The following is a 25,366-nucleotide window of genomic DNA, read 5'->3' on the forward strand; positions in this document are numbered from 1 at the left end:
CACCTTCCTCCATGGGAAAGCGGGAGCGTCTGGAATCTGACTCTGAGGCGAAAATGAACGCGGGGGGTGTGTGTGATCGTGAAAGGCGTGGAAAGGAAGGGAAGGAAGGGCGGGGCAGAAGCAGCGCTATTCAAGGCGGGGGGCAAGTGGGGTAGGTGAGGTCCCTGCACGAGGGGGAAGGGCTTCTTGTTGGCGCGCGCGCACACACACACACACACGCGTGTTCCCTTATTCTAGGTGACAGACGACCTTGCGGATCCGTGTTGGTCTGCCGCCCAAGCAACAGTGAGTCTATTGGCGCCTTAAAAAGTCTTAAGAGGTTTATTGTGGGCTGAGAGGTTGCTTCGTCCGATGCGTGAAGGATCAGGCGTGTATCGGGGCGGGGAACTCGAGGCCCTCTGAACCAGGCAGACAGTATGTACAGTATGTATGAATGTGGGTGAGTGAATGAATCAAGTATCTCTATTTTTTATCATTGAAAGGCGGGTCCTGTGGCACCTTAAAGAACCGCATATTTGTCAGTCAGAATCTACTTTGTAAAAGATGCTTGAAGAGTGTGTGGCGAGGAGGGTGCTTTTTAAAAAATATAGGTTCAGAGAAGTAAACATTGGGGCCCAAAGGCAAAGAAATGTAAGAGATATAGCCTGTAACATTTCTATACAAAGCTCAAATGTATGCAGCAGCCATTCATGACAGCAGTAAATGGCAATTGTGTGGGAGGATGTGTATTGTGAAAGGAAAGGGCAGATATAAAGTGTGGAGGAAGTGAAGTGGGATATATGTGGAGGACAGGCAGAGTGGAAAAGTTTTAATCATATTGTTCATGAATTCTCTGTTAAAGCATCACAGGCAATGTACAATAAAGGACTATGTAATTATTGGAGTTCAGAACCTTAAATGGTAGTAGCTGCTTTCCATGCTTGTCACAGGTTTTGAAGAGAAGCACTTTCCATTTTTTAAAAAAGTACAATACGTAAATAGGATGGGTTTGACTAGGCAGAAGCTGAAAGAACTGGCCATAAGAATAGGACTATAAGACATGAGGGTCAGCTGCAGCGGAGTAAGCGTGTAAAAATTGTGAGGGTATGGTAGGAATGGGAACAGTGTTGGAAACTGGCATATATAAGCTGGGCACCAAATGCCTCCTTAAACCAAGGTTACAGCCGCCAAAACAGAATGTCTAGTCTTATTTTTCAAATGATGGACTGACTGACTGATTATCAGTTAAATATCTGACTAGTTCAGATGATAACCTTGAGCTAGGTTAAGAACTTTGGGAACTTAAAAAAGAAAAGTCATTTTATCCAGGGACAGTCCACATATATATTGGCCTGTTCCTACCTCTTTTTCTTAATGGTGACCTGGACCATTCATAATGTATGAATGCTCTTCACAACTGTGAGCAGGGCTGTCGGGTGGGGTAAATGAAGACAGGCTACAACAATTAACTATAATGTTGTTGACTGCTCCTGCTCAGGCTGCACAGAAAAAGCATTTTAGTTCCTGAAATTCATTATGATTGTGCAGATAAAATATAACTCAGAGAATTCTACAAGATGTAGTATTAGTGCGTGAAAACAGTCAAAATCCAGTGATCTCCAGGCCTCAACAAGCACTGCTTGCTTGCTGTATGTTCTGGATATGTTTGACTGTCTGCTTGTAGGGCTGTCATATAAATAACGTTCACAATGTTTAACAGCTTTCTTGCCAGGCGGGTTGGTAAGATTTGTGATAGGATTCATGATTGTCCAGTCTTGCTCATAATTGTGGAGCTCTATCTTGCATCTAATATATATGGTTATTACTTTTAATATAGCTCTTATTTATATAACCCCTCAAGGGAAATTGTTACCAATGTCTTATGCCCATAAAGATTTCAAAATGATGTAAGAGCCAAAGGTCACAGCAACATGTATGGAAGGATATACCTTAAAGGCATATGAAGGCCATAAAATATATTATTCAGATGATAAAAATGAAGTGAGAATTTTGCATAGCATACTCTATTGCTACTTATATTGTCAATAAATATACTTTCAGTATTCACTTTTTTCCTTTAAAGATAATATCAAGTGATATTAGAAAACCTGAAAATGTCCTTTTTCTTAACATTTAATAGCTTGATCATTTGGTAATTTCCAGTGCTGCTTCAGCTTGTGTGTTATATTTAAGCACCACCATTTCAATGTTTTTTGTATTTGAAAGAGTGACTTACTAGGGTAGAGGTAACTTACTAGAAAGTTTCAAACTAGAAAAACACATACTTGGATTTCCTCTGAAGGATGCAATAGATATTTTAGTAAGACATAGTATATGTGAAGAATTAAAATATAAAGATGTAGACTTAAAATGAACAGCTTCAAACAAATTTGATGTTGAATAACCAGCCTTGAACTGCACTTGTATTAGTGTTGACTACAAATGGCCACAGAATTATACAGAATGTATAAATGGTTCCTTTTGCTTACACTTTATTTTATTCTGTTTTAGGAATTATGTATGAAACAGGATGCCAAGAAGCTTTGTTTTTATGCCTTAGTCTTGCCCTTGGGAACTGAATTGGAAAAAGAATACAAAATGAAAATGCTTCCTGGTGTTGGGGTATTTGGGACTGGGAGCTCAGCTCGGGTGCTAGTGCCTCTGCTGAGAGCTGAAGGCTTTTCCATCAAGGCACTATGGGGGAAGACTGAAGAAGAAGCAAAGCAACTAGCTGAGGAAATGAATATTTCCTTCTACACAAGTCGGACAGATGATGTCTTGCTGCACCAGGATGTGGATCTGGTTTGCATCAACATCCCTCCACCACTCACACGACAAATTGCTGTGAAAGCTTTAGGTACTGTGCTGTTGATTATCTGAAACAAGTTGTGGTTATTTAAAATTCATTCCCCCTTTAATAGATTCCCAGTTGTGTTCTCAGGCTGTTGCTGATTACTTAATATTATAAAACTGAATGCTTCATTTTGGCGCAGTATGTTTTACTGTTGTTAGTCACTCTGAGCCCGGCTTCAGCTGGGGAGGGCGGGATATAAATAAAATATTATTATTATTATTATTATTATTATTATTATTATATCATTGTCTCACGTTACATAAATTGGAGTGATACTCGACTTTCTGCCCTCTGTGATATTATTGTGCCTGTACAATTTTGGGAAGTATATTTCAACCCATAGATACTTGATTCAGTCTGACATGTGAAAAAATAATTGACATCAGGGTTTTGCTCTTCTCTTACCACTTTAGATTTTTTAATAAGTCTCTTCCCCTCCCAATAAATTTGCATAGCAATGTGTCACATACAGAACAGAAATATCTAGGGAAATAGAGGGAAGCAGGAGCTAGCCATTAAATTTAACCAGGCAGCCATAGCTAATATTACCACCCCTTCTTCCGCTTATCCCAAAAACATTTTTGTGTTTTGTTCTTTTGCATTAGCTGATGGAAGGAGTGAACTCTTTTTGTTACTGTAAGAAAATTTTTAGTATTTGCTAACTTGACTTTGCTATTGCATATTAAACTAGCAGCATTGTAAAGGCAATTACAGCTAGATGCTCATTGGAAGACTTTTTCTTTTTATAAGTATCAAGGTCTGTATGTTTCAGAAACATAGTAAACAGGCAGTAGAAAGGTAAAAGTATCCCTTGCCTAAGTTTATCATTCCTCAAGTACAGTTCACACAGGATGGCAGATCTCCAAAACAAAAAATGTTTTTCTGCAGATTAGAGAGGGAATCTTACTGTGGTTAAACTAAATATCCACATATCCACAGTCCCTCAAGGATTGAGTAAAATGCACCAACGTGTTTCTTCAGCTTCACCAGCCACTGGGTGTCTGCAAATACCTTACCTTGGTACTTAATCCTTGGTGGGGCAGAGCATCTCTCTAGAGCAGTGTTTTCCAACCTTGGGCCTCCAGCTGTTTTCGAACTACAATTCCCATCATCCCTGACCATTGGTCTTGCTAGCTGAGGATTATGGGAGTTGTAGTCCAAAAACAGCTGGAGGCCCAAGGTTGGGAAATGCTGCTCTAGAGCACTGATTGTCAACCTGGTGCCCACCATTTGTTTTGCACTGCAGCTCCTATCTTCTTCAAACCAGTATGGTTTTACTGGTTGGGACTGATGGGAGCTATAGTTTAAAACAGCTGGACATGGGCACCAGGTTGAAGAAACCTGATTGAATGCTTACTTTTGCAGAATATCTAGTGCCTCCCCAGCCTGATCCCCTTCAGCTGTTTTGGACCACAACTGCCAATTCACGGCAGCACTGGCTGGGGCTGAAGGGACTTGTAGTCCCAAAACAGCTAGAGAGATGGGGTTTCTGCATTAGATGGTTGCACACATGGCTGCTGGTCATCCTTCCTTTTTCTGTACTTTATGAACTGAACAAGGATGACACTGTACAGACAGATAAGAATCCGCTGTTTGCTTGAGGCTGCCTAGCAAAATCTGAACTAAAATTTGTCTCCTTTATTCACAGGTATTGGAAAGAATGTCATCTGTGAGAAAGCTGCTACCTCTGTGGATGCTTTCAGAATGGTCACAGCTGCCAGATACTACCCCAAGCTCATGAGCATTGTAGGCAATGTCCTGCGTTTTCTACCAGCATTCATCAAGATGAAGCAGTTAATAGAAGAACACTATGTGGGCAATGTTCTGGTCTGTGACGTGCGAGTGTACTGGGGAAGCCTTCTCAGCCACAAGTACAACTGGATCTGTGATGAACTGATGGGTGGGGGTGGCCTGCACACAATGGGGACTTACATTATAGACCTCCTCACTCACTTGACAAGTCGAAAGGCAGAGAAGGTTCATGGGTTACTGAAAACCTTTGTGAAGCAGAACTCTGCCATCAATGGCATCCGCCATGTCACAAGTGATGATTTCTGCTTTTTCCAAATGCTGATGTCAGGAGGTATCTGTAGCACTGTGACTCTGAACTTCAACATGCCTGGGTCATTTGTTCATGAGGTCATGATTGTAGGGTCAGCTGGACGCCTTATAGCACGGGGGACAGATTTGTATGGCCAGAAGAACACTGCTCCCCAGGAAGAACTCCTGTTTGCAGACTCTTTGAATGTCCATGCAGGCCTTTCAGAAAAAGGATTCAAAGACATACCCCTTCTGTACCTCAAAGGGATGGTGTACCTGGTGCAAGCTCTGCGTCAGTCCTTCCAGGACCAGGAAGACCAGCGAACCTGGGATCCCAAGCCGGTTGCAATGGCGGCTTCTTTTGAAGATGGCCTCTATATGCAAAGTGTAGTAGATGCTATTAAAAAATCCAGCCGGTCTGGGGATTGGGAATCTGTGGAAGTAATGACTGAGGAGCCAGATGCCAATCAAAACCTCTGTGAGGCATTACAGAGAAATAACCTATAATAGAAATATTTGTAATGAGCAGAATATTGAATATGTGCAGAAAACTTTAACATGGATACATTTGTTTCATATTCAGGGGGGTGGGAGGAGGTATAATGGGGAATTATAATTGTGGGCAAAACCTCAAAGGAAATCCTTTTGGTTTTTAAACTCATTTAAGAGCATTTTAAATGTTGCAGATTTGTGTCACTGGTTTTTTTTAAAGCTAAACCTTTTGAACTTTGTATTGTTAGGAAAACTTGAATTGCCCTTTGCACTTAGAAGTAGCTAAAACGAAAAGGTGGGATTTCTACCATTGGGGACAAGTCTGTCTCCCTTCTGTGCACAGCTCATCTATTTTTGCAGTTTGAATGTAGCACTAGAGATGGTTGGTTGTTTAAGAACAGGAAGACAAGTTACTTTTTAGGATTCTTCTTGATGTGGTAAAAGTGAGGCAAATACAGAAGTACGGTCCTTAAAGAGAACAATTTGTAGTCTCTATAGCTCAGTATCAAACTAGGTGGTGGACATGTATTTTCCTGTATCCTCCCTGTTCACACAAAACCCCACCCCTGTTTTGTTGTAACAGTAAAAAAAAGTGTTCAGGAAAAGGCCACTGAACTCTCCCATGCCTTCCCTTCCTCCAATCATTTGTTCCAGCCATTTTGGTCTGTCCCTGGCTTTGATTCCAAAAGTGGGCTGGAAATGGAAAAAGTTGTTGGAGTAGTGGACTGAGAGGAAGAAAGTGTGCAAGGGGGGGAGGATTGAGCATCCTCCTTCCTGCATTCCTTCTGTTATATTTTCATCCTGCAGACTTCCTGCTTCCTGCAGGGTTGACACACGAATGACAACCACATCCATCTAGTCTGTGCCTCGGTACCGAATACTTCCAATTTAGTCTCTGCCTTTGAGACTAGCTGTTCTAGAAGTCAGTTGAGTGCTGTGTGGCATTCACCTGCTGTTTGCACGTGCTGGTGCTCCTTTCCCATAGCAGAGACTGAAGGCCTCTTGCACTTCTTTTCCTGCATTCTCTCTTGCCCTGCTCAGTGCTGCCAAATGCCGCCAATGATTGCTTGGTAGCACAGAAGCCAAATCTAAGTCAGTGATTGTTGTTTAATGAAGCAGGTATTCCATCTGTCAAGGGATATGAAGTTGATAAGAAAAGGAATATTCAGTTGCTGTTTTCAGCTGCATGCTGACAGGGGTAGTTGATTTAATCGAACACTGGTCAATGTTCCCTATCCCTTGTCCTGACTTGTTTCCTGTGGGAGCTGTGGTGCTTCTTGCGTAGCAGATCATAGTGCACAACTACCAGATCTCAGAGCTGCTCTTCACTAGGCTGACACTGAGAAGCAGTAGCTAATTTTTGTATAAATAATACTGTTTACTTGAATGTTTTTATTGTTTTCCTACTTCATTTTCCTACTAGGTTTTAATCCTGTACATTAATATAAAGCATTAATAAGCAACCTTTCTTGTGTTTTTGTAAATGGTAACATTATGGAAGAAAAACTAAAAATAGATAAAATCAAGAACTAGATCAGTTGTTTTTCTCTTCCCTGTGGAAAACACCCTATTTTTCTATTCTGAGCTTTTAAATTTATTTTTAACCGAAACAGCTGTATCCTTAATTCTAGTTGCAGATGTTGGTTTTATACAACTGGACTAACAAAAGACAGTGTGGACAGTGTTTTGTACTGGAAAAGTCCAAATTCTAGAGTAAGGGAACCTCCCAACTTTCTGTTTACAATATGTGGAATTTGAGAATTTAAATGCTTTGTCAAGACCTGTGAAGATAAGGAGGTCCACACTAGATAAGCCATTGGAAATGTTTGATTGGGTTTTCATGCAAACATGAAAAGATAGAAGAATAATTTAATGAAGGCTCTTTCTTTGATGTGAATTCTCTTTTTCTTTTAGTGGCAAAGAGCAGTATGATACTCACCACTTCCCATTTTGTAAGTCTTTCATTTTCTGGTTACTGTTATTGTTATTGGTGGGGGGAGGTTATGTGCTCTTCCTTTTCCTTCGATGGAATGCAAATATAGCCAGTTTAAAGAGGGGAAGAGGCACAAATGTCCAATTATTATTCTCTTTCACCACCTTCCAGCACAGATGAGATATATTGTTGCCAGACTGAGTATATTTGTAAAGGATAAAATGGAGGTAGGGTATACCGCCGTTGTTGTTGTTTTAGAGGCAAGTGAGGAGACAATGCAAACACTTAACACCTTAATATAATCAACATTTGGGGAAATACAATTGGTAGCATAAAGGAGCATCTAGCAAAATGACTCTGTCTCAGGCCTTGTCTCTTGGAGGAGTAGCTAACCATTCTGTTAGATGTTGCTACTTGTGCTGTGGCGACAGTGGTGGGACTAGGTGAGCCGCACAGACGCTGAGCATCTTATCAATGTCCACCTGAGTAGATTTGTCTACTTCAGCCTTTGCTGCAGCTCCCGAAGTGGCACTTGTCGGAATTCTCAGCTCTTTTCCTTTGTCTTCTGCAACAAAAAAATAGTCAATATGAACCATTGTCCTGTCCCATGAGCAGGTATGCAGAAGCAGTGTGATAGCGGACCTGTGGCTTTCTGAGCCCACAATAGAAGCTCTCAGAATTCTTTGACTAAAAATAAACAGGGAGTTCTGGACACCACATGAAATAGCAGGTTCATCTGTTTCATTGGTCTCTCACAGTTCCAAGTTCAGCTGAACCCATTGTTCTACTCCAACCCTTGTTGTGGTATTGGATTTGTGAGGAAGGCGCATATGAAGCTCCCTTTTTTGTTCCCAACCTGTTACCTTTGAGTGGAGTTATTCTTGCTTCCAATGGGCCTGTCTTATTCTCTAGAGCAGAATGCACTTCCAGCGGAGGCAGGTCACACTGTTTGTCTGAGGGGCTGTTCATCTCTGGGTTATCATAGTTGATATATTGGTATAAGGGACGCAGACGCTGTGACTTTCCTACAAATAACAACAGTGAATGCTGGAAGATAGATGGCTTCTAAGGCAAAGGCTGTTGGTGAGATGAGAATGACACACACACACACGTGTACATATGTTGTACCTAAACCTCAGCCCATTCCTTTCTTGCAGATGATGGTCTGTCCCTCTACACCTTCTATCTGCAGCTACCCCAGCAAACAGCCAGGCTTCTTGGTTCACATCATTGATGGAGCAGTAAGAACTTTTTCTGCCCCTTGAGAATGAACTGATGTCTTCCTAAATATAGCACAAGGACTTGGGAAGCAGAATTTTCATTTCCCCTATATTGCAATGTAGTTGAAGAAGTTATTAAGAGTTCAAGCAGACACACAGCTGCCTGTTTCTGGTGCCTGTTTGTGCACTTTTCAAGAAGTGCTGGGAATTAGGGATGGTTTGGGATCATGGGGCTAAAGTTAGAAGTAATATCCATCCTGCTTGGAGGCCAGCTCGGAAGGATTTCCTAGTGTTTTGAAAAGCTGCAGCTAACTGTCCCCTTTTTCTATGTAAGATACATATATAGCTTTTAAGGGACTGCTACTTCCTCCACTCTAAGCCCCCCAACCTGTGCTGGTGATTGTCAGTATTAGCTGTGGGAAATATGATCGTTCTGTACAAGCCAGTCATTCTCACTGTAGATATCGCTAAGTTGAAACTAGTATCTCAGATGCATCCAATATCTCTCTTCCCCCACCAGGAATCATGCCTTGATACTGAAAAAAACCTAGCTTGTAACTTCCCATTTCTTTGCACTCACTCTCTACACCTGTAGGCTCTGGAAGCAATGTGCCTGCTGTGCTAGCAGCTGGGACCACAGTGATATCCAGTGTGCTTTTCCTTTTCTTGGATTTCTTGGACTGTTTGGGCACAAGAGAACCTTCCATTTTGGGGCCCTCTGTCTCCTCCACCCTTGGAGGGAGCTTCTTGAAATCGGCATGTTGGAAAACAAGCATTTCAGAATCGGTTCTGTGGGGGAGAAACAAGATGCAAGAGGGCTGAGGAGTCAAATGGAAAGGGATCTAGTTCCAGTGAGTGTCCCACAATCCAGTACAGGCCTTGGGCTCCATTTACTAGAACAGGAGTGGGAAACTTTGGCTCCACAGACCAACTTTGGCAGGTAGATGGGACAGTCATCATAATGTCAGGGAAAGGCCGAGAAGGATCAGAGGGGCATGGAAGGGATGGTGTGGTGGTGCTGTTGCCACCAGCATCTTCCCCCTGAATTAGCTGCCTCCCTTGCAATGCTAGGCTGCATTATCAGTGCTAGGACTACCAGCAAAAATGTTCACTGGGCAGCATTCGGAACATAGATGGGAGGGAAGTATTTATGAAGCTGCCTTATAGTGGCCATTGCTCCATCTTGCCCAGTGCCAGGTATCCAGCATACTGCGCAGAGGTTTCTTTCAGTTCTGCTTTCTGACATCCTTAAACATTTAACTTTAGATGCATTTAATTTGAGATAAAAACTGAAGCCCAGTTCCTTCTCCCATGTGCTCTGCTTCTTTGCCATGGGAAATATATGGAAATTCATCATGACCTACTTCACCATTCTTGCTTTAAAGCCATAGGTTGCTAGCCAGGCCTGGAGCACAGGAACGGATTTCAGATGCCTGAGTTCTGTAAACAGCTCTTGGTGCCTCTGGATCTCTTCCTCAAACAACTTGGCATGGAGAAGAATCCCTTTCCCATCTTCATGCCACTGTGGGAAGATGCACATAGTCAGTAGAGAAGGCCAATGGCAAGAACAAAAGCCTGGTTTCATGATCCCTCCAGAGGTTTCTTGGAGACCACAAGAAGGGGAAGCTTCCAGCATTTCATATTAAGCAAGTCATCTGCCACCTTTGGGCACCACATCTCTTAAGTTCTATAAGAGAGGGAAGTGCTTTCAGAATAGATCATGGTTGTCATAGGGCAAAAGTGGGGAACTTGTGGCCCTCCAGATCAGGCCCAGCACCACCATTGGGCCAGTATGTACAGTGTCCAAGGGCCTCAGCCATGCCACTATTCACCACCCTCTTGCTGGGTCCACCTCGCCAAGGCCCCCTCTGGAAATCTGAACTAGTCCTGTTACAGATTATGTTGGGACTACAGTTCTGACCTCAGACCACTGGGCATGCTGGCTGGGGCTGCTGAGACATTTGGATGGTCAGGGTTGTTTTTTTAGCCCAGTGTTATAGTAAACACAAAATAAAACACCCTCACCCCTGAACAAAATTTGGAGAACTCTAGCAAGGTAGCATCACTGGAGAGAACAATGGGTTTCTGATTCTGAAAGGCACAACTTGCTTCTTGCGGTGGGAGAAAAATTTCAGTGGCACCATATCACAGAGAGAAAGGCTCCAGATCCTGATGAGGCTGTTAAAAAAACCTAAAAAATCCCAAACCCAGGCACATTTAACGTCTGCCATATTCTGATGTTGCGGGGATTGGCTGCCTAGAAAAGGCATATAATTTTTTTAAAAGGGCAAACCCAGTGGAGGATGCTTTCAGCTTTATGGGGTGGCCCTGGAGTAATTCTTTTGGGGGAACAAAGGGCCACTATTGGGAGGGATCAAGAGCCATTATTGGGAGGCATCAATAATCATTTTCATGTGTTACCATCCTCGGTCAGACAGTTATGAGCAAGTGAGTTCTTGTCTCAGCACTGCTAGGTGGAGCACTGAATCCCTCTGAGCTATGGCCCCTTGCCTCAGCAGTGAGGCATCTGCTTTTCATGCAGAAGATCCCTGGTTCAATCCCTGCCATCTTCAGCTAGGACTGGGAATGTCCCAATAGAAACTCTGGGAAGCTGCTGCCAGTCCGTGTAGGCTCTGTTAAGCTAGATGGACCAATGACCCTGACTCTATAAAAGGCAGCTTCCTTTGCTCGTATGGAATATCTTTGTAGGGCTGCTGCTGCTTGTTAATTCCCTCAAGACATTCTTAACAGAGGCAGCATGGTGCTTCATGTGGGTAGCTGACAATCATCCACAGCCCTGAGAGGTAGGTTAGGCTAAGAGACTGTGATTGGCCCAAGGTCAGCCAGGGAGCTTTGTCTTGAGTGGGAGGATGTGAACCCTCGTTTCCCAGGTCCAAGTCCAACATTAACCACCGGACTATACCTAACATGCTTCTCTCCAGACATTTCTGCAACATGATCTTCACTTTCCCCAGATTTACGAGCCTGTGGTATGTCCTCAGCGTCTGTAAACAGGATATCCTGTCCTATCTGCATTGCCTTCTTTTTCTCATAACTACAGCACTCATCCTTTACCTCCAGTGACTTGATGGTGGGGTTGTCCAGGGCTGCAGCCAGCTGGAACAGGAAATGAGGAGGCGCTGCCTTCCCACCTGTTTTCTTGTCATTGGGGATCCGTGCAGAACCAGCCATTGACTGCAATGGAAGAAAGATCAGAAATCACACATCTGACACAGGCCTCTGCTTATGTTCAGTTTAGATTTTGGATTCTACTGCTTTTAATATGTAGGGTTTTGTGTGTGTTTTTTTTAAAAAATACATTTTAATCATTTTCTAAAATCAGACTTTTGATTTTGTATTGTAAGCTGCCCTGGCGATCTGTCTGAAGGGTGCAATATAAATTTCTATAATGCTATCCTATTCTAACCTTTACAATGGGGTAGCAAACCTATGGCTCCCCAGATGTTGTTTGACTCCAACCTCCATCAGCCCCAGCTAGCTTGACCACTGGTCAGGGATGATGGGAGCTGTAGTTCAACATCGGGAGGACCACAGGTTCACTGCACCTGCTTTACCCCAACTCTTAAGACTGGATAATAAAATACACCTATCTATTCATACTGATTTTTTTTTAATCAGAGAGTGGACTCTTCTGTAACCAAATGGAGTTAATTATGAAATTCTAAAGCTTATAGAAATAAACAAACAAATGTGGGCAGGGGGTGAACTAAAGCGAGGGAGAGAATTGAATGGTTGTTAAAAATACTGCAACTTTAACTGGCACCTGAGCAAGCTTTTCCCCCTCCCCCCTCCTCCCTCATCTTTCTTTCTTTGTGTGGCATGTCTTTTAGACTGTACAGGTGAGGGTAAAAACAGCCTTCTTGCTGTTGTTCTTGTAAACTACTCTGATAGCCTTTATAGTCAAACACTGGCGTAAAGGGTGCTGTAAACAAGTAAATGTTGTAAGCTGGAAGAGGGCATGCAGACTGGCTGGAACCTTGCACAGGAGCACTCTTGCAGCCCTGTTATTCCAGCTTTTTGGGGTGGTGAGGCTAACAAATTTCATCTTGCCTAAGGCCACCCAATGAGTAAATGGAAGAGGCAATAGTTTAACTGAATTACAGCTCTGTCTCTTTTCCTTCTGCCTTCCTCAGGTGCTCTCATTACTATTTTGCACTTGCATTCTGAGTGCAAGAAAGACAGGTAATGAGGATTTAAGACCTGCACCAATTTCTGTAGCACTGACTGAGTCTCAGAGAAGGATTGTTCAATAATTCTGGCATCCTATCATTCTAATAACATTTCCTGTAGCCTTTGATGTCAGCAGCACTCTGCAGTGGATGGCAGACCTCTTGTTTTAGTCCTTGATATGCCACAAGGATAGGCAGTTTCTCCCTCATGCAGATCTGCCCTTAAAATTAACTAACAGATGCTCCTTCCTTCCTCCCTTAACTGAAGCACTCCCACAGGGAATTTTGTTCCATGCTAAGGATGTCAACAAGGTCACCGCTTTTTTCATCTCTTGGTTGCATCATGAGTCACAGAGGTCTGATGGAATCTTAAAGCCTGAAATCCTAAATCTGATCAAAATCTTAGCTTTAAAAGTGTTTTCCCCTCCTTTCTCGTTTCCTGTTGGCCCATAGCTCTGAGAAAGATATAAGCTAAGAATGGGATGTAGTCGGTGGATAGAAGAATCACTGTCATTTCTGCATATAAAAAGCTGATGGTTCCTGAGCACTGTTTTTCTCTGTGGTCCATGAGACCATTTTTGTGAATGAAACATGTATACCACATCATATACCTTTTATAATATCCAAAGACCTTCTGTTCAAATCCCCCTCTACTAAAAACACCCTGGGGATTATCATTCAAATGGAGGACTTGAACTCGGTGAATCTGGGCAGTTTGCACACAATGGTAAAATAAGTATGTGGCCCCCACCAAGACTGTGGCACTCTTGTCTAGACAAGAGTGAGCTCTTATAGGGGACAGTCTGCTCTGTCTTGTGGTGACCAGTAGGCCCCTACAAGCATTGCTCTGCTTTCCCTTCATGCCAGTTGCTAGGCTACACAAGGACTGTAGCATTCTGTTCATTCCATTGATGGTTGGTTGGCTGGTAGGCTGGCTGGCAATGGTCATGTTTTGTGTACCCACTAGTGATGCTTGCTGTGCAAACCATCTTGCTTAATGGATATAAATATCTTCTGTTTTCCGAACAGCTTAATGGATATTAATTTGTCTCTTAGATATGGCATAGTGGCGTAGCACATGAGCTACAAATGTCAGGAGACCAACAGAGAGACCAACTGGCTCCATCCATTGGCCAGTGAAGCTGCCATTGGTTTAGTGTTTGCTTTCCTCTCCCCTCCTCATTCCTTTTGCCTTACCTAACACATCTATAATTAGACTACGAGTCTGCAGGGAGGGACTATATTATTTTTAAAATAATGGTACAGCACCTAGAGGTGTTCATAAATAATAGGAAGAATAACATAAGAAGATATTTGTCAGATGAAAGGCCTATCTACTCGACCAGCTTACAGTTTTCTGTAGTGGCCAACCAGATGTTTTCAGAAGCCAACATGCAGAAGGTGAGTCCAATACCACTCTACTGTTCCCCAAGCAACTGGTGGGAAGCAAACTTCTCACTGGCATCTGATTGGCCACTGTCACAGGATGCTGGGCCAGAGCTTTAAAAAAATTAACTGAGTTGTTGCCACCACCAAGAAAGCCCTTTCCTCAATACCTACCAACCATATAACCCTGGAAAAAATATGATGGGATATGTGTGCGTAAAAGCTTAATAACAAACACTTCTTATTATTTTTCCAAGCTGCTTAAAGTTGAGCATTTCATCATCATTATTATTAACTACCTTTATAGCATCTTAAAAAGTAGAGACATCACTTTGCCAACAAAGGTCCGTATAGTAAAAGCTATGGTTTTCCCAGTAGTGATGTATGGAAGTGAGAGCTGGACCATATAGAAGGCTGATCGCCGAAGAATTGATGCTTTTGAATTATGGTGCTGGAGGAGACTCTTGAGAGTCCCATGGACTGCAAGAAGATCAAACCTATCCATTCTTAAGGAAATCAGCCCTGAGCGCTCACTGGAAGGACAGATCGTGAAGCTGAGGCTCCAATACTTTGGCCACCTCATGAGAAGAGAAGACTCCCTGGAAAAGACCCTGATGTTGGGAAAGATCTCCTTGCAACACAAGGAGAAGGGGACGACCGAGGACGAGATGGTTGGATAGTGTCTTCGAAACTACCAGCATGAGTTTGACCAAACTGCGGGAGGCAGTGGAAGACAGAAGTGCCTGGTGTGCTCTGGTCCATGGGGTCACGAAGAGGACACGACTAAACAACAAACCTTTATAGCAGGAGTTGTCTGGAAGGTTCACAAATCAATAAAATACAGCATCAAGATACTATATAAAACAATGGAAACTGTAGCAAATTAATTAGTTGGTCCCTCTTATCAGCCCCTCCATTCTACTAAGTCTGGCTCACAGATCTGGGATAGCTTTTTATCTCGGGTGCTTATCAGTAACCTATATATTATCTGTTGCGGATGAAAGGAGGAGCTCGGCGACATTTGGTAGCATCGAAATTCTCCTGTTGGCGAAGCAAGTATTTGCTCACCCGCGGTCGGTACTCCGAGAAACAATGCGGGCGCCGTTTTGCTCGCCAGAGATACGCAGCGCTCGCTCTCCCCAGCGCTATTTCGTGGAGGCTCGAGAACTACACTTCCCAGGAGCCTCTGCTCCTCGTCCAACCTGCGACAGGAAGCGCCTGTTGCTTAGAGACAGGAGGCGGGGAGTACAACTGCCAGGGATTTGACTCCCGCGCCGCTTCTTCGGAGAGAGCCGCCCAGTGCCGCTGGGCAGAGGGACCAGAAATGTGAGTGAGGGGCTGCGAAAGGGGCGGAGCAGCATGTGGGCTTTCCTATCTGCTTAGCCGCTCTGAGGAAACAGGGTGCCGGACTAAGGGGGCCTTCGGTCTGATTGGGCAGCGCTCGCTGTGAAAAGGCGGGGGGGGCTGTGAAAACATGCGCGTGGCATGGAAAGTGCACGGGGAGAAGTTGCTTTCCCTTCCCCTCGCAGTGCCAGCGACAGGGGTCCTCCGAGGAAGCCGAGCGGAGGGAGATTCGAGACAAGACAAAAGGAAGAACTAATGGGCGCAGCACATAATTCAACTTTCAGGGATCAGGCCAAATGCCCATCTTAGTTCGGTATCCTGTTCTCACAGTAGCCACGGGAAGCTCAGCAGGCAGGACCTGAGCCCAGCAGCGCCCTCCCCACCTGTGGCTCCCAGCGACTGGCCTTCAGAAGCACCTGGAAGAAGAGCTATGGCCTTTGTGGCTAGGAGTCATTGATAGCCTTACCCTCATTTCCCTAATCTCTGTTAAAGATGTGGAATTTGCTGTCGGGAGAGGCGGTGGCCACCAGCTTAGACAGCTTCAAAAGGTTATTAGTGCCTCCTCCCATTGACAACTTTATATTATTTCTGCCATCAGAAGCAGCATGCTTCTTTGAATACCAGATGCTGAGGAGAGTGAGTTCGTTGCACTCATGTCCTGCTTGTGGGCTTCTCCTGGGAATCTGATTTACCACTGTGGAAACAGAATTATGGGCTTGGTGGTCCTTTGGTCCGATCTACCAGAGTTGCTCTTAAAGAGGAAAGGAGGGTAGATCATTTAAAACATCTCCACCTTTCATCAAGAGGATTCCAAGGTGGCATACAAACGTGTCAGCAAAACTACCCATAGTGTCCTAATGAACATCATGGCTTGGTGAAGATTTGAATCTGTCTCCCATCCCAGCCCCCAAGTCTTAGGCCCCATCTGCACTATACATTTAAAGCAGTACAGTATCATACCATTTTAAACAGCCATGGCTTTCCCACAAAGAAAGCTGGGAAGTATAGTCTGTAAAAGAGTTGTTGGAAGACCCCTGTACCCCTCACAGAGCTGTAGTTTCCAGAGTTCTCTGGGAAGAGGGACTGACAGTGAAATCACTGAATTGTAGCTCTGTGCATGGAATAGGGGGTCTCCTAGTAACTCTCAGCACTCTTATCAAACTACAGTTCCCAGGATTTGTTTTGGGAAGCCATGACTATTTAAAGTGGTATGATACTGCTTTAAATATATAGTGCAGATGGGGCCCTAGTTTGACATTCTAATTGCTACATCCGTGGTAGCTCTTATTTAAATTATGCCTTAACTGTGAAGGGAAGGGTGCATTCTTGCTTTATGAATTTAACCTGGGTTTGATGACCCATGGGCACTGTATTTTGAAAAAGGATTGAAGTCCACCCATCCCTGACTTAAAGGCTCATATGAGATGATACTTGTGAAGGGAGTGTGTTATATTTGGGAAGAAATGGAATAGACTAGCTTTATGTGCTCTTTAGCAACCTCAGTCTTTTATTCCCACCTAATAGGCACCCAGGATCAATTCTTGCAACCATTTCGGTTGTGACTGGTTGCTTTCCTTTCCTTATCTTATCTGTATTGGTCTGTTCTTTTGGCAAATGGTCTGCCTGAACCATTGGAAACTGCTCTTTTCATTAATGGCTATACGGTTTCCAATATGAGTTCAGGACTGGCATACAAAGCTGCAGTTTGTCTTTGTAGCAAAAGATTCAGGCAGCCTTTTTCCCGTCACATGTGCCCTAATGCAAGTAGCATGTGTGAATCAGTCTGGATATTATGTAATTTGGGACTTGGGGACGAACAGATCATGAGTTCTTCTGCCTGAGTCGTACCAAAATGGGCTTTTGTCATGTTGCAATTGCCTTTCCAGCTACTTCCCAGGCTTGAACCAATTGCCCCTTAATTGCACTGCAATAATCAATCCTAAAGTCCTCCTTTCCCTCAGTTTTAGGCTGCTGCAGTTTCCCTGATGTAGGGCAAAGGAGCCTTTCCAGCAGCTTATTTGTACTTGGCTCCTAACAGCCGTTTGCCCTCCAAGCCAACAGAATAAACACATTCTCTGTGCTGTGCCTGGAATGAAGCCAATAGTGTCCTGCTAAGCGCTCTCGCGCCCCCCCCCCTTTTAACGGAGGTGTGAGGAAGGCATTTGGCTTCCTATATATGAAGCAAGCTTGGCTACGGTTGTTGTTTAGCTTCAGCCATCCCTTCTCTACAGAAACAGCAACAATCTGCTTGAGTGTATCTTACCTAGGTGCTGAGGTAGGATAGTCAACGTGTAAAATGTGCTCTGGGAGCATCTTGAGGTGAGCGTTGGGAAGGTGATGGGAGGCAGATGGCTGCTCGAGAGGTTTTTCCCCCCCTTGCCGCCTTTTTGCTCGCTTGACTGTGCTGACAGCTTTGTGATGTCTGGCACTGTGCTTCAGCCGTGATGGTTGCACCTGTTTTGAGTGGGCAGAATTCCAGGGTTCTGTGTGTAGCTTTGGGGTGTGATGGAGGTGTCACTGCCTGTTTGGAGGTGCATAGGAAACATTTTGGAGGTGAGATCCATGGTATGAAGATAAAGCCAGATTTTTCTCTTGCTAGCTGGCACTGAAACAGAGGCTCCTCTTAATGGTGATAACCCAGAGACTTGGGTTCTGTACAGCTCCCAGGAGCTTGGCCTTTACCAGAAACACTTGGCAGTGCTGAGGCCTATTTTACTGTTGCTTTTCAAAGATATTTGCACGTGTTGTATAAGCAGTTATATCTGTGTCTGAAAACATGTAAAAACAAACAAACAATGCAACTGGTAATTCAACACCAAGCTTTTAACATAGTTGAGAAAACAAACTGATTTGTCCGTTAGTATTGCTGTGTTGCCTCTTTGAATGCTTCAGGCTAAAACCAGACTGTAACTGATGTATCGTAGTGATAGCTGAGTACTTCTATCCAGTAAAATAAAAGAGACTTGAATTTAAAACAGGAAAATGTGGCAGGATAAAAATAAAAGGCAAGCTAAAAATAACTCCACAATAACAATCAAATAGCACCAATTAAACTTTAAGAATACAAAATTTAAAACTCCAGGATATACTGGGTAGTTTTATTCTTTTTATATCTCAAAATACATGAACATTATATGCTCAGGTATTTTGAGGGGGAAAAGAATAATTAAAAAACAAAAACAAAACTGCAGCAGAAAACCTTTCGGCACCACTACCGAAAAAGCCCTGTCTCCCCTAATCTCAAAGGTGGCTGGCACAAAGATCAAGCCCTCCAAAGTTGATGACAGAAGCCAGGCCGATTCATAAGGAGCCACCTCCTTGATGAGGACATTCACCTGGCTCCTGCATTATTTTTACAGTGTTGAATTAAAACATTTTTGTTCACTCAAGCATTTTAATAGTTTGTATTTTAAGTACTGGGAGGATGCTGTATTTGTGAACCCTGGTAATGAAAGCTTTTACTCCACTCTTTTAATTGCTATTTAATTCTGTTTATTGTTTTTGTTTATATACCATAGGCTGAAATCTTATACACCCTTGGATTAAGTATGGCTTACCTGCCTTACTTCTGAGTAGACTTGTATAGGGTTGTACTGTATTGTTTTAGTCTGCATTGTAAACTCTTTTGGAATCATTATTATGAGAGATTGCAAATGGTGATCATAAGTAGTTGCTACTGAAAGTCTTAACCTCTGTAAATTTGTCTTTTAAAGCCGTCCAACTTGGTGGCCACCACTATATCTTGTGGTAGCGAATTCTATGGCTTAACCATGTCTGTGCTGGGACTACTAGAAGAACTTCCTTCTGAAGTTACACCCAGAAAAAATATACTTATCATACCGGGATTCATTATCAATCTAGACATCATATTCAGAACCAATTGTGCATCCTGCTTTTTATAGGCACTTCCATGTATACTCCCATGCCCTTCTGCCAGCAGGTGAAGACTTTCTTATTCCAACAGCCTTTGGGGAACTGACTGATTTTAAGGAAAGGACTGGGGCTGTGATGTATTCTGTTATAATTGTCTGTATATTTTAATAGATCATATATATAGTTAGTTAGCTTTAATTCTATATTAATGTTTCATTGTTTTTTAAATTCTGCCTCTCGCCTCATGTTTTTAGCTGTTTCTAATTTATCTGTAAGCAGCTGTGTTTATCCCTCGGGAAAAGGCGGGATAGAAATAAATATAATACAAATGTGTGCTTTATTGCAGTAGTTAACATGTATGACATGATAATAGTAGCAATGTTTCTATGACTAGCATGATGTGGGTGATGTGAAATAAAACCAACACTGAGGGTATAATGTTGTTTAGTTCCTTGCAGCAGCTTCCCTGCAGTTTCCTGTTCTTCCAGATAAATTGGCCATGCTTTGCCAGTGACTTTGAAGGAGGAAGAACTAAGGAAAGTGAGATCTTGCAGTTCTTGATTCCTGGTCTGGAGCTGAGGCTGAGATGTCAGAGGGGCCCTCCAGGATTACGGGGCCCATTCCCCCTGATCCCTCCCTTTGTCCTGATTACTACAGGCGTCCCCTATCAGGTGAGTGTGCTGTGTGATCCTGGGGTATCCTGGTAATCTCAGTGCATAATCAGTTTTCCTTTTCACCTCTGGAAAAGAGAAGGATCCATATTTTTCTCTATAATGGGTAGAATCCTCTAAGTACTCACTAGCCCTTGCTGACGGCAGGGGTGGGAAACCAGTGGTTCTTCAGCTTGTTGGACTGCAACTCCCATTACCCCTGGCCATTGGCTGTGCTGGTTGGAGCTGATGGGAGCTTAATGGCATCAGGTTCTGCACCCCTAATAAAGGATCTTTAAGAGAACAGTAATCGAGCAGCTGCTTGATACTGGAGGTTGAGCTGGAGTAGACTGGTGAGGACACTGGTCAGGAATAATTTGGTCTAGAAAAAGTGCTAATTTAGGGTGACAGAATGTGTAAATTCTCATTCTGTTGGGAAAAAGAAGTTTCCTATGGTCCTATTTTCCTAAGTCAGATCATTTGTCCTTATACCCCAGTATTGTCTATTCTGACCTGCAGCAGCTCTTCAGGGTCCTGCGCCCAGGGTCTTTCCCATCGCTTCCTTTTAACTGGAAGTGTTCAGAGATTTGACCTGACTTCTGCATTAACTTTATCTCTGAGCTGCTGTCTTTCTTGACTCTCTTTTTCCATCTTTAGCACGAGGGAGACTGGAAGGGAACTCTCTGAAGCTGGATCTGCTCCCCGGTCCCATTCCTCCAGAATGCAGCCTCTACCCTGAATGCTACAGTGCCCGCCTTGCTCACCCCCCTCCGCGGATTAAGCCAAATGCCAGGGACATTCTAGAGATGGGAAAGAAGGGCACAGTGGGAGCTCTCCTGCAGCTGGATGGGATCTCCTTCTTCCAGGAGGTGACACCTAAGCGTAAGTGTGGTCGCAACATAGAGACAGATGCCAGCCTGCTGTTGACAGCATTAGGGGTGGTGTAGCAGTTAAGAGTATTTGACTGGGACTCAGAAGACCCCGATTCAGATCTATACTCAGCCATGAAGCTCACTGGGTGAACTTCAGGCCAGCCACTGTTTTTCAGCCTACCCATCTTAACAGTGGTTACAGTGGGTTTCTTCACCTACAGCAGTGATAGGCCATGTGGCTATCTCCCATCATGCCTGATGGGATGATGGAGGCTAGGATTGATGGGAGTTGTAGTCAACAACATTTGGAGGGCAACACTTTGGCTACCTCTGACCTGTGGTGTAATCCTGGCTGCACAACCTCTGTAAGACGGAGAGAAATATGAGTTCTTGTCTCTCTCTCCACATGTTACAGGTGAGCTGTCTATTTATTTATTTTTTTTACAAGGAGAACATAAGGAAGTTCAAGGGAGAGAGGCTTTTGTGCCTGTAGCTCAAGGATTGTAGGGCAATGTTTTCTTTCTCTTGCCAATGCAGGCAAAGATCACAAGGACTATGAGAAGGAAAATCTGAGGCGCATGCGAGAGATTCAGCGGAAATGCAGAGAGAAGGAGCAGGCTCGGGAGCTCAGCCAACCAAAGCCTGTGAAGGCCCTGTGGAAGTCTCAGAAGTATGAGAGTGTGGAGTCTAAAGTCAAAGCAAAGCTGCAGGTATTTCTACTACTGCTTATTGGCAATACATTTTACGTGCTATCTCTCTTTCTGTCTGCCGAGAGGAAAGTGATGTAGGGAGTGAACAAAGAAGAAACAGACGGGATTATGCTGATAGCACTCTCTCAAAATTCCAAATGTGCCCACAGATCTGAGAATATTGGCAACCCCTGTCTGATGTCCCAGTTTAAAACAACGTAGGTGGTGGTCTTCAGGAGCAGGTGCCATAGACTATGCTGAAGGTTGATCAGTGATGTTCTCTGGGTTCTTCAGTCTACACCCGTCTGTGACTGTGCAATAATTCTTCCTCCTGTTTTCCTCTTTCCTAGGAGAGTCCTAGTCCTCCGAATCCAGAGCATCAGAGATACTTGAGAGCCTATTCGCGCTGCGGTGCAGGAATTCGTCCATGCAGGTCACCGTCTCCAAACCCTGCCCAGTCCGGAGCAACAGCAGATGCAGCAGCTGCAAAATCACAGAATGGGAGTGTCAAGGTGGGGGGCTGGGAGATGCCCACCGGTGCTGATGCAATCTGCTTTATACTTCCGTTTCCTCATGAGTGGTTAGTGCTTTAGCCAACCTCCTCCCAACCTCTCCATTCCAGGGTTGCAGTAAATGATGGAGCTCTGTGGTGTCCCAAGGCAGAGGGAGGGACACTTTTTGCAGTTGTGCATGACTGCCAGCACTTCCAAAGCTCTCTTGGAATGTTTTTTACTTCTCTGTGACCCCCAAATTATTTTGTTTCTTTGATCTGATGGGGGGAATATTCCCTCCCCCTGCCACAAAGACGTGATCCGTGCTTTCAAAGTTGGCTAGGGGCTAGGAGAAATTAAGCCAAACCTGTCCCTAGTCTGTAGAAAAGCAACGTTTCCTGACAACCGAAGCTCTTTGCCTTCCAGCTCTTTGACCTTCTCATTACAGAACCAGGAGGAGAGTCAAGGGGTGGACTTTGTCAGCCACAACGCCCGGAACGCCAAACGGGCTCAGCTGCGGCGCTCACGCTCCTTGCAGTCGCTGACCGAAGTGCTGGAGCAGAAACGCAAGGATCAGGAAGAGTACAATGCTAAGCAGAAAGGCCATGTCCCCCACTAGTAGGTATCCAACTCACCCCTGACCCATCTGGCTTCAGTATTTATTTGTTTAAAATACTGCTATCCGTGCTTTTCTGTGTTACAACAGGCCTCCAAGGCTACTTGCAAGAAAATAAAATTAATACCCAATAAATATAAGGTTGAAAAAGAAAAGAAATCAATGTTCAACCTTTCTACAAGACTGCAAAGTGGTGGTCACAGGTTTGAATAACCCTTCCCTTCCCATAGAAAACTAGCATGTCAAGGAGAAAGCTAAGTGAGAGCCGTTCTCCCTGACATAGTAGCCTTACATATGCGGTGAGTTCATTTTTAAATGGAGAGTTTTCAGTCATGTGATCCTCCACCTGCAGTCTGAAATGGCAGGAACAGATTTACCATCTCAGACACAGCAGTCTGTCTGGAATAAGCACCAGAAGTAAGTTTGGGAGCATTCTGCCCATGTGCAGGACTGCCATATGAGCAATGATGGCATCTCATATCAGCTGCTGAATTTAGTTTTCCCAGAATCTCTGCTTTATTTTTTCGAGGCCCTTTTGTTTGTGATTTGAAATAAATAAAACAGTATTCTGAATTGGAGATTCTGCCATTCTGGATGGATAAAATGGGTGGGGTCACAACTCTTCATAAAGATATAGAAGGGAATACTTACTTCTGGGTGCAGCTCTGTTCTTGGATTCCCCGGTGGTGTCTGCACCATAGAATGCTTTTATTGGCTTGGACTGATTGGCCAGCTTTACTCACTGCTGAAAATGACCTGGCTATCCTCATTCATGCCTTGATAACTTTGGGATTAGACTACAGCAATGTGCTCTTTGTGGGGCTGCCCTTGAAGACAATTCAAAAACTTCCGGTGATTTGGAATATCTCCACCCAGTTGGTGAGAGGCACAAGTCAGGGTGGCCATGTTATGCCTGTGTTTGAAACCCCTCCTCCTGGAGTTTCATTTCTGAGGGGCTGGATTGATGGCCCTGACTGCAGTAAACACCACATCTGTTCCCGCCTCCTATCCCAACTTCTCTTCTAGCCGTTTCTTTACCACTTAATTGGTTTGTAGGACCCCGAGGGGAGAGACGTGAGGCTAGGCCATGCTCTGTTCCTTGAAGTCTGAGGTGCTGTTTCCTCCTAGCTTTCTCTGCCATTCTTTCCTCACCTTAACCACTATGCTCTTTCTGCTGTGATTTAGCCTGATTGAGAGGAAGGACCACTGGCGCAAAGAGGCAGAGGAGCGCCAGCGCAACATGCCTGACCCCTCCATGCCACCTGGCCACACCATGATGCCAGAGAGCCAGCGGTTGGAGACGCTCAACAACCTCAAACAAAGTAAGGAGGGCGGAACACAAGACGTGTGAAGCTGCTTCATGCCAGGTTGGCCCAGGATGGTCTAGTTCAGGGATGTGGAACCTGCCACCCTCTAGATGTTTTTGGACTCTGGCTCCCACCACCCCCAGCCAGGATGGCCAATGGGCAGCGATGATGGGAGGTTGAATCCAACAACATCTGGAGGGCCACATGGCCCCCCACACCTGGCAGAGGCTCTATGGAACATAGGAAGATGTCTTCTACCAAGTCAGGTTGTTGTCCATCTGTATATCTAGCTCAGTCTTGTCTGCACTGACTGAATTGAGCAGGCATCCTTAACTGTAAGCTGGTCACTCTTCCTCTTCTCTGTTAGGCCAAGAGCGCTTCCTGAAAGACCTCCTGCTGCTTCCAGTGCGAACTGACACCCTCAGCGTCCAGAACAGACGTGCCACCCTGGAGAATAAGCTGTCGCAGATTGAGGAGGCACTCAAAATATTCTCTCGACCCAAAGTCTTTATCAAGCTGGACTCCTAGGCAGAGGCAAGATACGCCCTTTCTTCTGGACTGCAATGGAGAGGAAAGGTCTCTTTTTCCTTCCTTGCTCTTTCACTCAGCCAGAAATCCTCTTCTCCCTCTCAGCCATCCTTGCTGGCTGACTCAGTGATGCAAGCTTCTGCCCCACACTTGTGTGGCTGACCACTCTCTGGTGCTTGCTCTTGGCACCCAGCCTTTCAGGAGCTGGGATGCAACAGAGGTCTGCATCATACCTGTCTGCTTGTCTTGCTTCACACCAAGGGCGGGGAGAATCTGTGGCCTACCAAAAGTTGCTGAACTTTTATTTCCATCTGCCCCAGGCAGCCCGGCCAGTGTTCAAGGGTGATGAAAGTTGTAGTCCAAACTGCATCTGGAAGGCCACAGGTTCCCCTTCCTTGTTCTTCATGCAAAAGTAGTAGGTTGCCAAAAAGGAGATGGGATGGTTGGTGGTGGAGGAGGGGAGAGAGAGGTGCTTGGTCTCAGAGGAATCTGGCTGTTGTGAAATCTGTAAATCCTCTGTAGCCACAGCTTGAATTTGCAGAGCTGCCCCTCTGGGAAGAGTGCATTGAGGAGCTCTAACAGTACAGCAGGACTGAGCAGGCACCCTGGGCGTTGTTCTGCTTTTTTGCAAGACGGTTCAGGTACACACATTGGCTGGACAAGCGGCCAGTGCTCAGAGGGATAGGTGTTCAATTTTAACTTAAATAGTTGGGTAGGTTTTTAAATAAATAAATAAACAAACAAACTTTTGAAAGCACTTGTCACAGAACAGAGGTGGAAACTGGGTGCCTTCACAAGCACTCTGGAAGATTCTTTAAATGGCTGAGGGATTATTTTTAATTTACAGATATATAGTGAATGCATCCTCCATTTGGATGATACATCGTACAAACACAGCAAGT

General features: G+C 44.3%; 3 protein-coding genes across 8 annotated transcripts; 2 read left to right on the top strand and 1 right to left on the bottom strand.

The window, feature by feature from the left end:
* Nucleotides 1–293: 293 nt before the first annotated feature.
* Nucleotides 294–13,887, top strand: GFOD2 (Gfo/Idh/MocA-like oxidoreductase domain containing 2). Of its 3 annotated transcripts, none has more exons than XM_081018363.1 (5): nucleotides 294–439; nucleotides 2,491–2,836; nucleotides 4,482–5,351; nucleotides 7,280–7,317; nucleotides 13,765–13,887. In XM_081018363.1, exons 1-5 carry the CDS (start codon nucleotides 434–436, stop codon nucleotides 13,846–13,848), a joined length of 1,344 nt encoding a protein of 447 aa, XP_080874489.1. In that variant the 5' UTR covers nucleotides 294–433; the 3' UTR covers nucleotides 13,849–13,887. The 3 variants fall into 3 exon arrangements, with proteins under 3 accessions (XP_080874489.1, XP_080874490.1, XP_080874491.1); XM_081018364.1 differs by lacking the exon at nucleotides 13,765–13,887 and adding an exon at nucleotides 11,228–11,576; XM_081018365.1 differs by lacking the exons at nucleotides 7,280–7,317; nucleotides 13,765–13,887 and having other exon boundaries at nucleotides 295–439; nucleotides 4,482–6,828.
* LOC308483966 (uncharacterized protein C16orf86 homolog) lies at nucleotides 7,579–15,180 on the bottom strand. 2 transcript variants are annotated; one of them, XM_081018387.1, is made up of 6 exons: nucleotides 15,163–15,180; nucleotides 11,594–11,713; nucleotides 9,883–10,040; nucleotides 9,099–9,307; nucleotides 8,162–8,323; nucleotides 7,579–7,863 (listed from the first exon to the last, which is right to left on the bottom strand). In XM_081018387.1, exons 2-6 carry the CDS (start codon nucleotides 11,708–11,710, stop codon nucleotides 7,709–7,711), a joined length of 801 nt encoding a protein of 266 aa, XP_080874513.1. In that variant the 5' UTR covers nucleotides 11,711–11,713; nucleotides 15,163–15,180; the 3' UTR covers nucleotides 7,579–7,708. The 2 variants fall into 2 exon arrangements, with proteins under 2 accessions (XP_080874513.1, XP_080874512.1); XM_081018386.1 differs by lacking the exon at nucleotides 15,163–15,180 and adding an exon at nucleotides 13,320–13,561.
* Nucleotides 15,181–15,283: 103 nt separating this feature from the next.
* On the top strand, nucleotides 15,284–24,696 carry ENKD1 (enkurin domain containing 1). Of its 3 annotated transcripts, none has more exons than XM_081018375.1 (8): nucleotides 15,284–15,420; nucleotides 19,760–19,982; nucleotides 20,619–20,843; nucleotides 21,371–21,543; nucleotides 21,873–22,034; nucleotides 22,462–22,631; nucleotides 23,815–23,951; nucleotides 24,304–24,696. In XM_081018375.1, exons 2-8 carry the CDS (start codon nucleotides 19,898–19,900, stop codon nucleotides 24,462–24,464), a joined length of 1,113 nt encoding a protein of 370 aa, XP_080874501.1. In that variant the 5' UTR covers nucleotides 15,284–15,420; nucleotides 19,760–19,897; the 3' UTR covers nucleotides 24,465–24,696. The 3 variants fall into 3 exon arrangements, with proteins under 3 accessions (XP_080874501.1, XP_080874502.1, XP_080874500.1); XM_081018376.1 differs by having other exon boundaries at nucleotides 15,333–15,420; nucleotides 19,800–19,982; XM_081018374.1 differs by lacking the exon at nucleotides 15,284–15,420 and having other exon boundaries at nucleotides 16,040–19,982.
* The last annotated feature ends 670 nt before the right edge of the window (nucleotides 24,697–25,366 follow it).

The sequence above is a fragment of the Podarcis pityusensis genome, assembly GCF_964106645.2.
Source record: "Podarcis pityusensis genome assembly, chromosome: 8".
NCBI lineage: Eukaryota > Metazoa > Chordata > Lepidosauria > Squamata > Lacertidae > Podarcis > Podarcis pityusensis.

Bases quoted from the DNA above. Each gene is read 5' to 3' on its own strand.
- GFOD2 (XM_081018363.1), top strand. The intron at 2,837-4,481 runs GTACTGTGCTGT...CTTTATTCACAG, and splicing joins AATTGCTGTGAAAGCTTTAG to GTATTGGAAAGAATGTCATC. The intron at 7,318-13,764 runs GTAAGTCTTTCA...TTTGTCTCTTAG, and splicing joins TACTCACCACTTCCCATTTT to ATATGGCATAGTGGCGTAGC.
- ENKD1 (XM_081018375.1), top strand. From the start codon at position 19,898: ATGTCAGAGGGGCCCTCCAGGATTACGGGGCCCATTCCCCCTGATCCC. The intron at 19,983-20,618 runs GTGAGTGTGCTG...TTCCATCTTTAG, and splicing joins CTACAGGCGTCCCCTATCAG to CACGAGGGAGACTGGAAGGG. The intron at 22,035-22,461 runs GTGGGGGGCTGG...TTCTCATTACAG, and splicing joins CACAGAATGGGAGTGTCAAG to AACCAGGAGGAGAGTCAAGG.
- LOC308483966 (XM_081018387.1), bottom strand. From the start codon at position 11,710: ATGGCTGGTTCTGCACGGATCCCCAATGACAAGAAAACAGGTGGGAAG. The intron at 10,041-11,593 runs GTAAAGGATGAG...ATCTTCCCACAG, and splicing joins CCACCATCAAGTCACTGGAG to TGGCATGAAGATGGGAAAGG. The intron at 7,864-8,161 runs GTAACAGGTTGG...TTTTTGTTGCAG, and splicing joins AAGAATAACTCCACTCAAAG to AAGACAAAGGAAAAGAGCTG.